The 13,899-nt window shown below is 29.2% G+C and overlaps 1 protein-coding gene across 3 annotated transcripts in view; it reads right to left on the bottom strand.

Moving 5' to 3' along the window:
* Nucleotides 1-284: 284 nt before the first annotated feature.
* Nucleotides 285-13,899, bottom strand: part of LOC132717942 (galanin receptor type 1-like) — a 36,256-nt gene continuing 22,641 nt past the window's right edge. For 2 of the 3 annotated variants that reach the window (XM_060701538.1, XM_060701531.1), the window contains exons 2-5: nucleotides 7,010-7,446; nucleotides 2,496-2,631; nucleotides 1,914-2,137; nucleotides 285-1,297 (exon numbers count right to left, since the gene is read on the bottom strand). In XM_060701538.1, the coding sequence (XP_060557521.1) occupies nucleotides 854-1,297; nucleotides 1,914-2,137; nucleotides 2,496-2,631; nucleotides 7,010-7,366 (1,161 nt within the window). In that variant the 5' untranslated portion in view covers nucleotides 7,367-7,446 and the 3' untranslated portion in view covers nucleotides 285-853. The remainder of the gene's footprint in view (nucleotides 1,298-1,913; nucleotides 2,138-2,495; nucleotides 2,632-7,009; nucleotides 7,447-13,899) is intronic. The other variant, XM_060701547.1, reaches the window with a different exon arrangement.

The raw sequence follows: 13,899 nt of genomic DNA, 5'->3' as shown, positions 1-13,899 counted from the left end.
TACCATAAGCCTATGATTGAAATATGTGCCGTATCTTAATATCTGATAAGACATTGTTTTGAAATAAAATTGGTGATTTTTTATTTTTTAAATAAAATTGAATTTTATTATTTGTGCTTTGTAATATTGTTTATTTTGTATGTTTCTCAATTGATTGATATTAATGTTCACATCGATTAACATATATTAAGTTATTATTCCTTATCGCAAATGATGCTTTCGAAATGAAATAAGCTTGCAATATTACCAAGGTAAAGATAAGAAAAAGAAGTGTACAAGAAATCTTACCAACGTAATGGAAGAAGCAAGTTAAGCAATTTATTAACAAAAAGTTGATGAATATATTTATAATAATATGATCATGAAATGCTCTAACGTTCAAACAAACATACGGGTGAAGGGTGATTTTTCGGAAATCAATTTAAATGGTACAGCTATAAATTGTCACAAAGTGTATAAAATATAATATTATGATATAAATGTTGATATTCATATGTGGTAACAGAAAATGAGTTAAACATACAAAGTCATTTACATTTCGGAAAAATAAAACTTTGCAAATTACAACATTAATATGTGTTTTCAAAGATAAGATATACACTTAATTAATGATAATAGTTTCTTTACCTAGGAATAAATACGTTATTCGACATCTTTCTTCAGCTGAATGTCGAGGAAATTGTACATCAATATATCAGTTTGGACAATTGATTGAACTCGATGACAATTCTTACTTTTTATCAAGTCTATTAAAGCACTAGAGTATCAACGTCTACTGTAATCCTAGGGAAATAATCAATCAATAAATGACACGATAACTTTATTTGGTTCACAACTATCCAGTATTCAATCCTTACAAGTCAGTCTGCATTAATTTTCTTTCTTCCATATTTACAATATTCATAGAGGCTTTAGTTTGCTCAGTCGGTCGTTCATTTAATCCAACTTGACTTACGTATTCATCGGCTGGCCCGCCACATATTTTATACCGCTGTGCAATAAACGGGAAGGTCTTTCTAAATGCTTTTCTGAAACCATCACTTAGAAAAGCATACACGAATGGATTAACGCAAGAGTTAGCGTAAGACAGAGTATGTGACGCAATCTTAAACATTAACATGGTAGGTGTTTTCGGAAAGTTTTCGGGGTCCAGTTTGAACCACATATTCAAAATATGTATTGGAAGCCAGAATAGGGCAAATACAATAACTACGGACGCAACAAGTTTCGTGACACGTTTCCGCCTCTTCTCCTGCTGTTGGGCTTTCTTTGAAGTAATTCCGTTACTATGATTCTGCTAAAAAAAGAAAAAAATTGTTATACATGAGTATTTCATCAACAGGTACAGACAAAAGCTGCATTTCTTAAACTTCGAATCCTTACATTTACACAAAAGAAGTTTCCCTGATTGATACCAACTGAATGATACTCAATTCATGATTTGCATTAATCTTTAATAAAATTATATCTGTATGTTGTATTACATTTTCTAACAAGTATTATGTAGAAAAGCAGGGGCTTGTGTTTGACAAATCCCGTGATTTAAGCTGTAGTTTATTAAACGAGCACATTATTGCTAAACATCAGTGGCTGGCATATTTATCATTTAATCAAAAGAACAAAAAAAATAAAAAAGTAAGTACATATAATCATTTTACGTGATTTTGTCTTTGTTTTGTCATATATGTCGTTTCTTTGATGCGTGAATTACTTTCCATTTAAGATACAGAAATATAAATATAAACATTGCATAATCAATTGATCGCACGGTTGATATTTTGAACAACATCAATTTAGCACCTAAGATTGACCCGGATTATATGTATAACGATTTCATAATAAACAGTATAATGTTACATAATCAAACACTCAAATCTCAAAACCTTTTCCTCAATTTCACCTCATTTACTTACACCAGATGCCATTTTATTCCTCCACAAAGTCTTCAGAATCATGGCATAACTGTAAATGATGACAGAAAGTGGAACAACATATGTTGTAAACACTACAACAATAATTGAAATCTTTCCATAAACCTCTTGCGGGTTTGGCCACTGGTCCATACAATATGTGATACCTCTGTCATCCGTGACCGTCCGGAAGTAAATCGCAAATGGAAGAGATACCACAAATGACACTGTGGATATGTTAAAAGAAAATGATAAACACACAATTTAAAAAAAACATTTTAGTATGCAATAAAGGCTAATACGTATGTTTATTATTTTTCAGACATTTTATCAATTTGATCAAATAATTTTAAGACCGAAAACAATTAAGCGTACATATGTGTAAATGTGTTCGATAATTAACCCGTTATGATTTACAGGTTTTAAAATATCTGTCGTATTGGTACTCCTGTAGAACTTTAACACAATTCCAACAAAGCATAAAATACTTACATAAAATCAATTCAATCACTTACAAAAAAGAAACGTTTTTAGTATTTGAAGAAAACGATATCAACAAAGAATAGTTGCACAATAAAAACTTACCTAACCAAACTATAAGGCAAACAATTAGAGAGACCTGTGTTGTTCTCCAGTTTCGTGATTGGACGGCATAAACGATTGCACAGTATCGGTCGATCGTCATCGCCATCAACGTGAGACATGTTGCGTGCAGTGTTACCTGTCATGTGTAAAGTACAATTTAACTAACTCAAACATCAATGCCATTTAAATTATATGTTAAACAGCAACATAGTTACATCGGGAACAAGCCAGGAATATAAACAATAATTGGTAAGCTTCTAGAGACGCGATTTGAACATACAACCCTTACAATCAATCATTCAGCAATTGATTTTGCGGAGATGTACTACCTCTTTTAAATTAAAGTTTTTAAGTTTCTGTATAAAAACAGAAATACAAGATATCATAATAATTATAATAAACTGAATGAATTTATTCATATAGACATGTAAATATACAGTATACATATATTTCAAGTAAACTGCCTGTCAAGCATACGAGTAAATGTTACTTAAGGACATAAAAACTGTTATTTTAATGCCATTAATGAAATAATCGTTTTTCTACAAAGTTATTCTATCAATAGTAAATCAAAATTGTTTTAAACCAACAATTTATATAAAAACTGAAATGAACATTTTTTTACATATTAATTTGCACTATGTGATAAACATGCATGTATAAATTAAGATAAAATATCAATTAAAGAAGATTGCCCAGAAAAAAGACACAGGTGTCCGTGTAAGATAATAAATGGAAATGTATATGTTGAAGATCTATGTGGATTTTTTTTCGAAAAACGTTGTAAGTGTTGTTGTAATTAACCTCTTTTATTCTGAATTTTTTTCATGTACACAGGCAGATGTTGTGCATGTGGCAATGATATACCATATCTTTATACGAAAATTAATTAAAGGAGAAATTGTTTTCCAAATCACGTTATGCGTTTTAAAGAATGTGCTATTGAAATAATACCCGATACATTTTATCATATATACTAATAAACATTCAAGTGGCAGAAGAGGAGCACCTGATCAGGGGGCAATTAAAACTAAAATGCACCTGGAATTATACAGTTATTTTGGCTAGCAAGCATTATTTTCCTGCCAAAATGGTAGTAAGTATCTATTAAAATGACATTTAGTTTTAATGAATACATACACAATATCAAACACATTTTTCGAAGCATGAATGTTAAATCGTGTCTGAAGCCGTCATGTTGCATTCAACAGTTGCATTCTATTTTATTGTTATGTTAGCAAAGATAATTTACTTTTTAAACTTATGAATTGGCTTCATCTGTGCAAACAAACAATCTGGCTATAAGTGCACTTACATTAAATTTAATTTATTTACTCTTAAAGTCCTTAAGGGAAACACAATAAAGGTTTATTCATCTGTATGTTGCATTTGATAATTTACTATTTTTGTATTAGTGAAAATAGCTGTGCTGTTTCTAAGTCATATAAATACGGCTTTAAAGCAACTTATTCTATAACCCAGTTATAAATAAAATGACAGAACCTTAAGACTATTTCACAACTTGTCCAAAGTACATGTATATGTAAATATGTTGTCTTCACCGTTTCTGATCATTATACAAATAAAAAGTTTGACGAGAAAGAAAAACAATATTTTCGTATGACTTATCTGCGAAATTATCTTATAACTTCGAACCACTTCACAGTCGTTAATATACGGCATTAGATAAATTGTTGCCAATTCACGTATGGAAAGAGAACAATATAACCAGAATAATTTGTAAATTCGAGAATCAAGTTTGTTATTTTATGGCAAGTTTAACCATTTTCCTCACACAGGCAGGTCAGACCTTTCAAATTGAGTGACACTATGCTTATTTTTTCACTGTCAAGTTCAGTCGAATTAGTAATATACTTCAAAAAATTAGCTTTTGTAATAGTGTTTGACTAATAATTTATAATAGAAAATGTTTATGATACAATAACAAAACCATCTTAATTATAAAAAGGACTGCCGACTCGTTTTAATACTTAGCGTTAGCAAGAGTTACCGATACATACTGAAGGCTTTGTATTGAAATTTACGTTGGACCTATAGATTGTTCTTCTTTTTAGTAAAAATATAAAATTGAAGACAATTAGGTCAAATTGTCCAGCAGTTTTTATTTTTACCTGTTCACTAACCTTTTACAGTTGGATAGGCATTATGTCTCTTAAGTATATTGATTGAATATTTTTTATACCTGTCTATATTGTTGATATGGATGGAAATAAACTCCGGCAGGGGGTCTGACAAGGTGCTCTTATCATATTCTTATTGGAATTATGACAGTAACATGTAAATTAAGCTCCCATTTCCTCCCTTACCTGTCCCATTTAATTTCCGCGACATAGAACAGGTCACGTGATTTGCATAGATATATGAGCAAACACCTGCTCCATACTACATGATTAATGTACCGATGCTATTATTTATAGTTTGCCTCAGGTAACATCGCTTTCAATGCAGCTTTCGTGTTAAATATGCCCATCACCTGCCGCAGCTTACATCTATTTTCAATTATTTTTTTATTAAAGCGATCACCCTAAGCAAAGTTTTAATGACAATCAATGTTTGAGAGAATGAAAATTGATAAATATAAGTTTATCTTAATCCGTACCTTATTCTTATTATCATTATTATTACAATTTTTATTATTATTATTACTATTATTATTATTATTATTATTTCAATGTTAAAAAGAAATGTTTTGATTATTAATTTGCGTCGTTCGTTCTGACTTTCAAAAATTATGTCATTAAATAAGTTCATTAAAAAAAGAAATGTATGTTATCTGTTTAAGATTTTGTCAGTTTTGCATTTAAATTGAGTAAGTATTACTATTGTCTTCTGTACATGTCAACTTTCTTTTTGTTCATTGTGTTCAGTTTACACTGAATGCCGCCTTTCTTTGCTGATCTTTTTTATTATATTCTTTAATATTTAATTTTTGTAACATTTATTTTCGTATATTCGTTCTTAATTTGTCGGTTTGGTACTTAGACAACATGATATTATCTCAGACAGATAACAATACGTTTCAAAGTCCTAATGCAAATTTCAACAAGGAAATTGTTCAGGAATATAAAAAAATGTCGGTACTTTTCAGGCAGACACAAAATGAGTAATTTATCAACCGCAATACTGGAGATATAGTATATATGTATGATATATTGCAGTAATCCTAAATATTTATTATATATATTTACTTTCATAAACATATTTGATACAAATTTACTGTTGTATTTGTACTCTATTTCAGTAATTTAGCGTGATTAATTTCTTATGAAGCTTTTATTCTGACATAGTTCCACATTATTAGAGTACAATTAAGAGGTTCAGTATTTTATGACGTGACAGCATAAAATAAACAACATATTGCGAATATAACGAGATTAATGTTAAAGGATCACGAAAGTTCATTTATCTTTGTGATTTCCTACTCAGTAAGACGAATTAATGATTAATCATATACCTTGTTTGATAAAACGTTGTGTCAAATTACTCGGTATCATTTATTTTTTGATGCGTAACTTCTATGATAAAATCAATTTTTGTTTTGTAAGTTGTTGTCGATTTATATCGTTTCGCAGTATATAAAACGAGCACGTACTTTTACTGATTTTTTTTTAAGAATGTAAGGAATGAGACCTATCAATGAATTGCAATTGTAAACATATATATGGATATTCTCACTAGGTGTTCATGCACATATTCACAAGTTATGAAAAAAATAAATGGCCCGCGTCATGTTTAATTTCTAACGTTATGAAAATGGAATATGAAATCACACGATATTATATATCAAAAATAACATGCGTTTAGTCAAAATGACAATAACACATAATTATGTTTTCAAATTAACTCTTTAAGTCTTTAACTAATCATTTTTTGTTTTCTTTACCCGGTAAGTGATCATATTTAAATATAGTTACATTTAAGAGAAATGTAACAAGCAAAAGTAACTTATATTTTGGCAACGGTTTTCAAAGAATGGCACGTGCCATATCTTAATTCAGCGTTTGAAAATTACAATTACCATGTTGCTGGATTTACAAATGACTGAAGTTACCGAGGAATGCTTCAAATTCGGATTATCAAAATACAGCAATTGATCCGAGAAGTGTATTGTATTCCCTTCAACAGCTTATTCACAAAATCGCGTCATCATCATATTTAAAATTTAATTGTGGCTTAATAGTTAAACAACTGACGTACTCGTATCATTCTATGAATTAGATAAGGAATTGTTCGGGGATAAACGTTTTAATATATCTTTGGATGTTTTTTTTTAAATCAACATTTCTCCATTATTATGCTCAAATGTTTGATAATGCTTAAACAGGAACAAGAGATATGGACAATATTTTGCATTAACCAGTACTAAGACTCAATTAAGCGAAGCCTACAACATTTTCAATTCTGTCGTTTTGGGACGTTCTTTAGGTGGTATATGTACTATTTCATTTTAGGCATAAAAAGCTATCGCTATTATTTTGGAAAATATAACTTACATAAATCATGTACATAGTGATCTTGCACATTCCATCTCCGAATATCCATTCTGGAAGTGCATAAAGCGTAGCTGTGAAAGGTACGACTATTACAACAAAAGCAAAGTCCGAAATAGCCAGATTTATCACAAAGTAATTTGTAGCGTTCTTATCACCATGTCTTACGAGCGTGTAAATTACCAGAGCATTACCAAAAGCTCCCACAACCGTTAATATTCCCCATAATAAAGGGACAAATACAGAAACAAATTCATACAGGTCCTCTTCTAAGTCAACATCACTGCCGTTCTGGGATTTATTTTCATATAAACTTGATGTAGAATTAAATGGTACGACTGTCGTGTTTATTTCTGCCATGCTGACACTCGATACACTTTTCTCTTATTAGTAGGTTTTATGTCGACTAAAATAAGTTTCCTCCCAAAGTCTGCTTAAGTCTGAAAAAAGATGAATATTCGTTTAATTAAATATTATTAGATATTTATATATGATATGGTAGCTTTCGTATTATATAACATATTATTTGATGCTAACGATTATAAAAGCACACACAGAACACATTTATCTAATGAGATAACACAATTTATGAACTTAGCTATACAATGAACCTGGTGCAGGTATGCAATTAAACATGTCTATACTCTTTATGTGAAACAAAGCAGTAAGCTCGTCTTAATAATGTGAATGTATCCTATATAACTAATATCTATGTTTCACAAGTTTAGGTTTCCTGGAAAAGATTTACATCATATAAGAGGAAAGACGTTGCCGAAATATATGCTTCTTTAAATTAAACAAAAAGGAAAAATCTTAACCATAATATAATTGATTTTAGACACAATCAAAATAATAGGACTGATACGTATGCATAGTTAAAAAACAGAAATTATATTAAATGTAACAGTAACATGTTTTGGATGAAAAGGTGATAATTTCCCCAGGCAGCAAACCTTAAAATTAAATAACCATTTAACCAATAATTTAAATTTGTAAGCTGTTTTATCACATATATAAAGCACAAAGAAAGATAGCGGTAAAGCCTTGTTGTAAATTTGAAAGTAATTTGCTTTATAGACACATTTATGTCAGTTTGCCGAACAATTCTTAATGAGATTAAACAGTCTGATGATTTTAATTTGAATTGTATTATCAACAGACGGGTAATGTATCATCTATAGATCAGCAAAGTGTATCTTTGTTTCATATGTATAACGATAATAACAAGAATAAAGAAATAGTTTGGTAGATAATTTAAAATATTGTAGATATACATGTACTATTCTATGCTATAACATGGTAGAAAAATGACAGTGACCGATTTGAATAACTAGAAAGGAGATGGTTGTAAAACTTTCAAAGGTTCTAGAGATCGTTTGGTGAAGAAATGTATTTTAAGAAAATTTCAACACTATACTCATTTTATTCCTTTAAGTTTTTTCATTGCAATAAAGATGACTTTTTAAGATGATGCCTAATTAGTTTCGGCACAAAACATTGACCAAATCCAATAACTTCACATACTTAATTAAATCAACTTCATTAACACAAATTTAATTAAATATAATTCAATTTATTTGACAAAACAACACTTTTATTTCCCTGGAGAAAGTTTTTTTTATTTTTCATTTAATAAAAAAGCAAAAATACTTTTTACAAATCCTCAACAATACTTGGATTGACAAATCTTGGTTGCAATGCATTTGTCAAAATGTTTCAATGACAAATTTTAGAAATGCCGACAAATCATTAATGAAACGTTCTTTCTCGAGGACAGTCACTTGAATACAAGGGTTAAACTGCATTAAACGTTATGCTGTTAGGGAATGAAAAACAATTTTTGAACATGTGAAACAGACTTCAATTGCAATAAGCAATTTGGAATGTTTAGAAGACATAATGCCGAAATGTAAATATTGTGTGTCAGGTAAAAGTCATAAAATGTAATAAGGATGACATGAATCTATCTTTACGGAACAACCACAGCAACAAATAAACGAAACAAAAACGTAGATGTTAATACCATTACAATATAATACATCATTACTTAGAACTTCGCATTTTGAAAATTATTAATTAAGGATTTTGACTATAATTAAAATATCATACAACAGCTATATTACTTCGTAAATATATCCTCATGAAACATATTCAATTTTAATAGTACTTAAAAGGAAGTTTTACCAAAATGTTCAAAATGATAATCCAATTTTAAAGCATAATTTAACCAACAGTTTTGATTCGTTACATTTCGGCTGGCAGCAAATGCATATAAATTTTACGCTACTTGTATTGCAATATATATTGATGAACTTCAAAGCTAAACTACAAAGCAGAAAGACACTTGTACATCACTTATAACTCATCAAAGATTGTCAAAGAATTGATTTATTTCAGCTTTTATTGAAAACAGTCTTTTATGTACAATCAAAGTGCGTGATATCTTAAACAATATCTAAATTTGTTTGTTTAAACTTTTCTCAAAGTAATGTTATCGTTTTTGTTGCGTTTAAAATGTGTATTTATATATCCATTTATTCAATACAATATAAATGAAAAACAACATATCTGATCATTTGGATGCCATTTGGAAGGACTCTTTCTTTAAATACAACGTTTTTATTTGCTATGTCTAATATTGTCCCTCATGTCATTTTTGATGAATCATTTGTAAAACCTTTTGGTGTTTTCATTACAATTTCATGCCTTATAGATTTTATCTCTTTTTTATTTGATTATTAACAACAAGAATACTACACAATAATGCGGTGATTATATTTTGTCTTAAATGATTTTACTAATCTTACCTGCCATAGTGCTACTAAACACTCACATGAAACGAGATTAATTTGTTTTATATCATTTAGAATCACAAGCACAAATTTATTATTTAGAACGCATGCAATTTAATTAACGATTCCGATTTCCCTAATATGCGTTTACCCACAACACCTTGTAAAATTTCAGTATTTTTTGTTTATTTATGAACAGAGAATGAATAAATGTTAAAGCCTTTAGGACGATAGTTCAAACTAGTTCCAATTGAATATCGGTTTTATTCTTCTTTCTGTTCTTGAAAGGATTCAACATATCAACGTTATACTTACTAACGTGTTACCAATTGAACATTTTACACTTACAGTGGTATTGGCTTTACCACCTTTTTTCCTTTTTTAACTGTTTGAGTTAACTAAATGTTGTTTCAGTAGTTTGTGTCGTTTCAATATAGAAGGTTAAACATTTGTTCAGGCAAAACAAGCAAGAACCCGAGAAGAGACACATACCTCCCCTTAAGCATATAGCCTTCTCTCAAGAAAGGACCAAACTTCGTCATGGGATTTAAACCGCCAAATACGAGAAAGCAGCAAATTATTTAAACAAAAGATTTTTTTTTTTTTTTTTTTTTGGCTGTGTATTCCAAAATGTTTTAAAGAAATTTATTAAGAACAGTAAGCGACTGTAATCTTTAATATTTGAAAATCAATTTGGTCATTGGCTCTCAATTTCTCTTTAATAAATGGAATCATAATTAAATTCTAAACATATTCTTCCAGGCTCATGGGAAATATACGATGTAATAATCAGAAACTGGTTTCAGAAATTAGACACATATACAGGTGATGTACGATCAAAAAATCGCTAGCTGCTTGGTTTTAAAGCCCGTCATGGGCATACCGTTCTTTCCGGACACTCATTGCTGAATGCTTGTTTTTCTAGGAACGGATTCCAGAGAGTTAAGCTGACATTAATATTGTTCACCAGCCACTGTAGTAAAGATCACATTTGTGGCATAAGATCTCTAGCACGTTCTTTGACATAAGGTAGCTAAAACCCGCACATATAAGCACCTCTGAAAGTACTAATTGTAATTAACAACTAAAATAGTTTGAAGAAAGTGAGAAAATAATGATGTAATGACTTTACGTGCTAAGTATGAAACTTGATATGACATTTGTTTTTTTGTGAATTTTTTAAAGGAGAGAATTCGATAAATATTAAAGTTCCTTCTTGTGAATCTTCCTCCATAGAAAATAAAAGTATCATTAGAGTTTTGTTATTAAAAATTGACGTCATTTCCATTAAGCTAAATTTTCTTTATTTTAGCGAATACAATATTTAGCTTCATATACAGTTTTAATGAAACTTCAACAATTCAACACTTTTTGAAGAATGTGTTAAATGTCGTTTGATAACGTTACATGTTTCATGCGTTACATGTTTCATGTTACTGTGAATTTGTCCAAGAAAGTTTACATTTTGCGTAACATAAATAATAAATACGGTAACGTTCGTCTAAAAATATAAAGAACTAAGGTGTTTTTTTGTGAATTAATATCTATTTATATTTATGAACTTAGAGAGAGCTCCATTACATAATTAAGATTCTAGTACAAGCAGCACGAATCAAAGATGCATAAATTGTGTCCATATATATTTTACTTTTCATGTCGATGTTTAATCTTTTTGTTTAGATAAATTGTGACATGACTTGTCCTTGAATGTACTTTGGCAGATTTTCCTTTACACAATTAATGCTGATTTAATCTTTAATAATTTGTGTTTGACATGATGTCACGTTTGAAAGGTCTTATCACACCATGCCTTTTAGTTAAATGACCTCAGAAAATTACAAGAAAACTCTACATTCTGTAAACAAACTATTTCTTACAGATAAAGCAGGCGTTTTTTCACCATTTAGTGTTTAGTCTAAATTTCTAACGAAGTCAATCTCGCTCCGTCTTCAATTTGAGATCAAGGACAAAACATGCACTTTACAAATAAATATGTTTTCTGACATATTTATTTAAAAGCAACATTTTGTTCATTCAATGATTTATTGGACAATGTCTAGGATATTAATTTGCCTAATAAAAACTTGTATGACTCCATACGTTTTTAAATGAGTACAAATTAAACAATAAGATACTGCTTGTTTAATTAGTTATACGTGGATTTAAACATATGTAATACTTGGCAAGAGTATTGACCTAGTAGAAATAGATTAAGTTTTTAACAATGTAATACCGGTACTAGGACCGTTGAGGATTATGATATCTTTATCCAAAATTGATTTAAGTTCGATTCTGTTAATGTTATCTTCATTTCGTATTAAATTTATACCAAAATATATCATTTTTATTTCATATTCTTTTTCACTAGTAATGGACTGCGATAATGCTAATATTTTTTGAAAATGGTTGACTTTTAAAGAATAATTCAAACAAATTCAACAGATAAACACTTTTCTTAAGGTTCTTTAAGCGCAGCATATGTTGCGTTAAGACTCAACGAAATAAAATAACTTCTATTTTATTGTATGCAATTCTTTATTAGCAGATCAAGGTTTAATGCTGGAATAAAGCTTCAAACAAAATCAGATTTATTACAAATCGAGGAAAATAAATGACATTTAATGTAAACATTAAAACTGATCTAAGATAAAACCAACATTTTAATTTCCGCACAGAAAGATCATGGTTATTTTGTTTTTACAATTTCTTTCAGTACCAAATCGTGCTTTTGAAAAATGTAATGCCTTAGATATTTGTTTAAAGTATTAAACTGACAAATCAATATAATGACTAACTTGTTATATATATCGCGATATCTTACAGATGTTATTCAAGGGTAATTCTAGTCGGTAAGCGCTATAAAAATACAATACTGCATTATTTCAAATTTTGGTCAAAATAACTTGATAAGTTGATAGATTCACTTGACACTTGTGTATATATTTAGCTACATGATAATAAAGGAGTATAAGGTGTAAGTGATGTAGCGTTGGCTTAGCACAATGACAATATTTAATACGAAATTTCACTTAGTGTTACTACAACAGAAAAAACAAAATGAACATTTTTGTCAATATTAAATGACAGCTCATTGTATGGAATATAAAAGTTCGATTTCTTTCATAAAAACACAACTATTTGATCTGTATTTGTAGGAATAAACACAGCCCTAATCCGTCGACACAATTGTTTTGCCTTTTTTAAAGAGAGTTGGAATTATATTGAAAATCATTTAATGCGCAAATTTTTTAAATAGAATATTGGGAAAATATCACATAAACTTGAATAAAGAAGCTAGCCGACGAAAGTGTAAATAACACAATTTGTAAATGAAAACATCAACATCAAAAACAACAACATTTTTTATTTATTGTTCCGTTATCACTTGCGTTAATTATTTACAAACCAGTAGCTTAATAATTTGGGCCATAGTATATTTCAACACCATTTAGGCAAATATAACACACGAGATTGCGTCCTGCATACGTTCATTTGCATAATTGATTCCTGATAACAAATTACATTGTCTTAACCTTGAGTGATTTATGAATCATTCATATTATAGATAAATATTAATTAAATAATTCCAACATATATTTCCTAAAAACTTTTTTTTTCTGATTCATTTTAAATTGATTTTTTTAGTCAGACAGGCAGATACTTAAATCTAATGTTAACAATTCTAACTTCATTGAGAAATATAGTTACCATTCCAACAACATAATGTGTGTATAATATGTTCAAAATAGTTCTGCCTTTTGAAATAATGCATCAAAATGTAAAAATATGCACAGTGCTCTTAAATAAAACAATTCTTTATTATCTTGCCCTCGCACAAGAGTGAAAGACAATTGAATATCAACAATATCACCCTCAAATGGTAAAGAAATGTTGAGGTGAAAAATATATCCGATGTAAACACAGCACCTTTAGACAGTTTACTTTAAGGTACAACCTAACTCATATATCTTTCATTAAACATCTTAAATTTTAACGACATTGGAAAGTGTGAAATAAGAACTTATTTTACTATCTTTGACCGTTATCTAAAAACTTATTGCAATGCCTTAAATAAGAAAAATATTAATTTTCAAATCTTTA

Source organism: Ruditapes philippinarum, unplaced genomic scaffold (genome assembly GCF_026571515.1).
Source record: "Ruditapes philippinarum isolate M1 unplaced genomic scaffold, ASM2657151v2 ctg553_1_1_1_1, whole genome shotgun sequence".
In the NCBI taxonomy this organism is placed as follows: Eukaryota; Metazoa; Mollusca; class Bivalvia; order Venerida; family Veneridae; genus Ruditapes; species Ruditapes philippinarum.
Note: the sequence above shows the minus strand (reverse complement) of the source record. Positions and strands in the feature narration are given on the sequence as shown.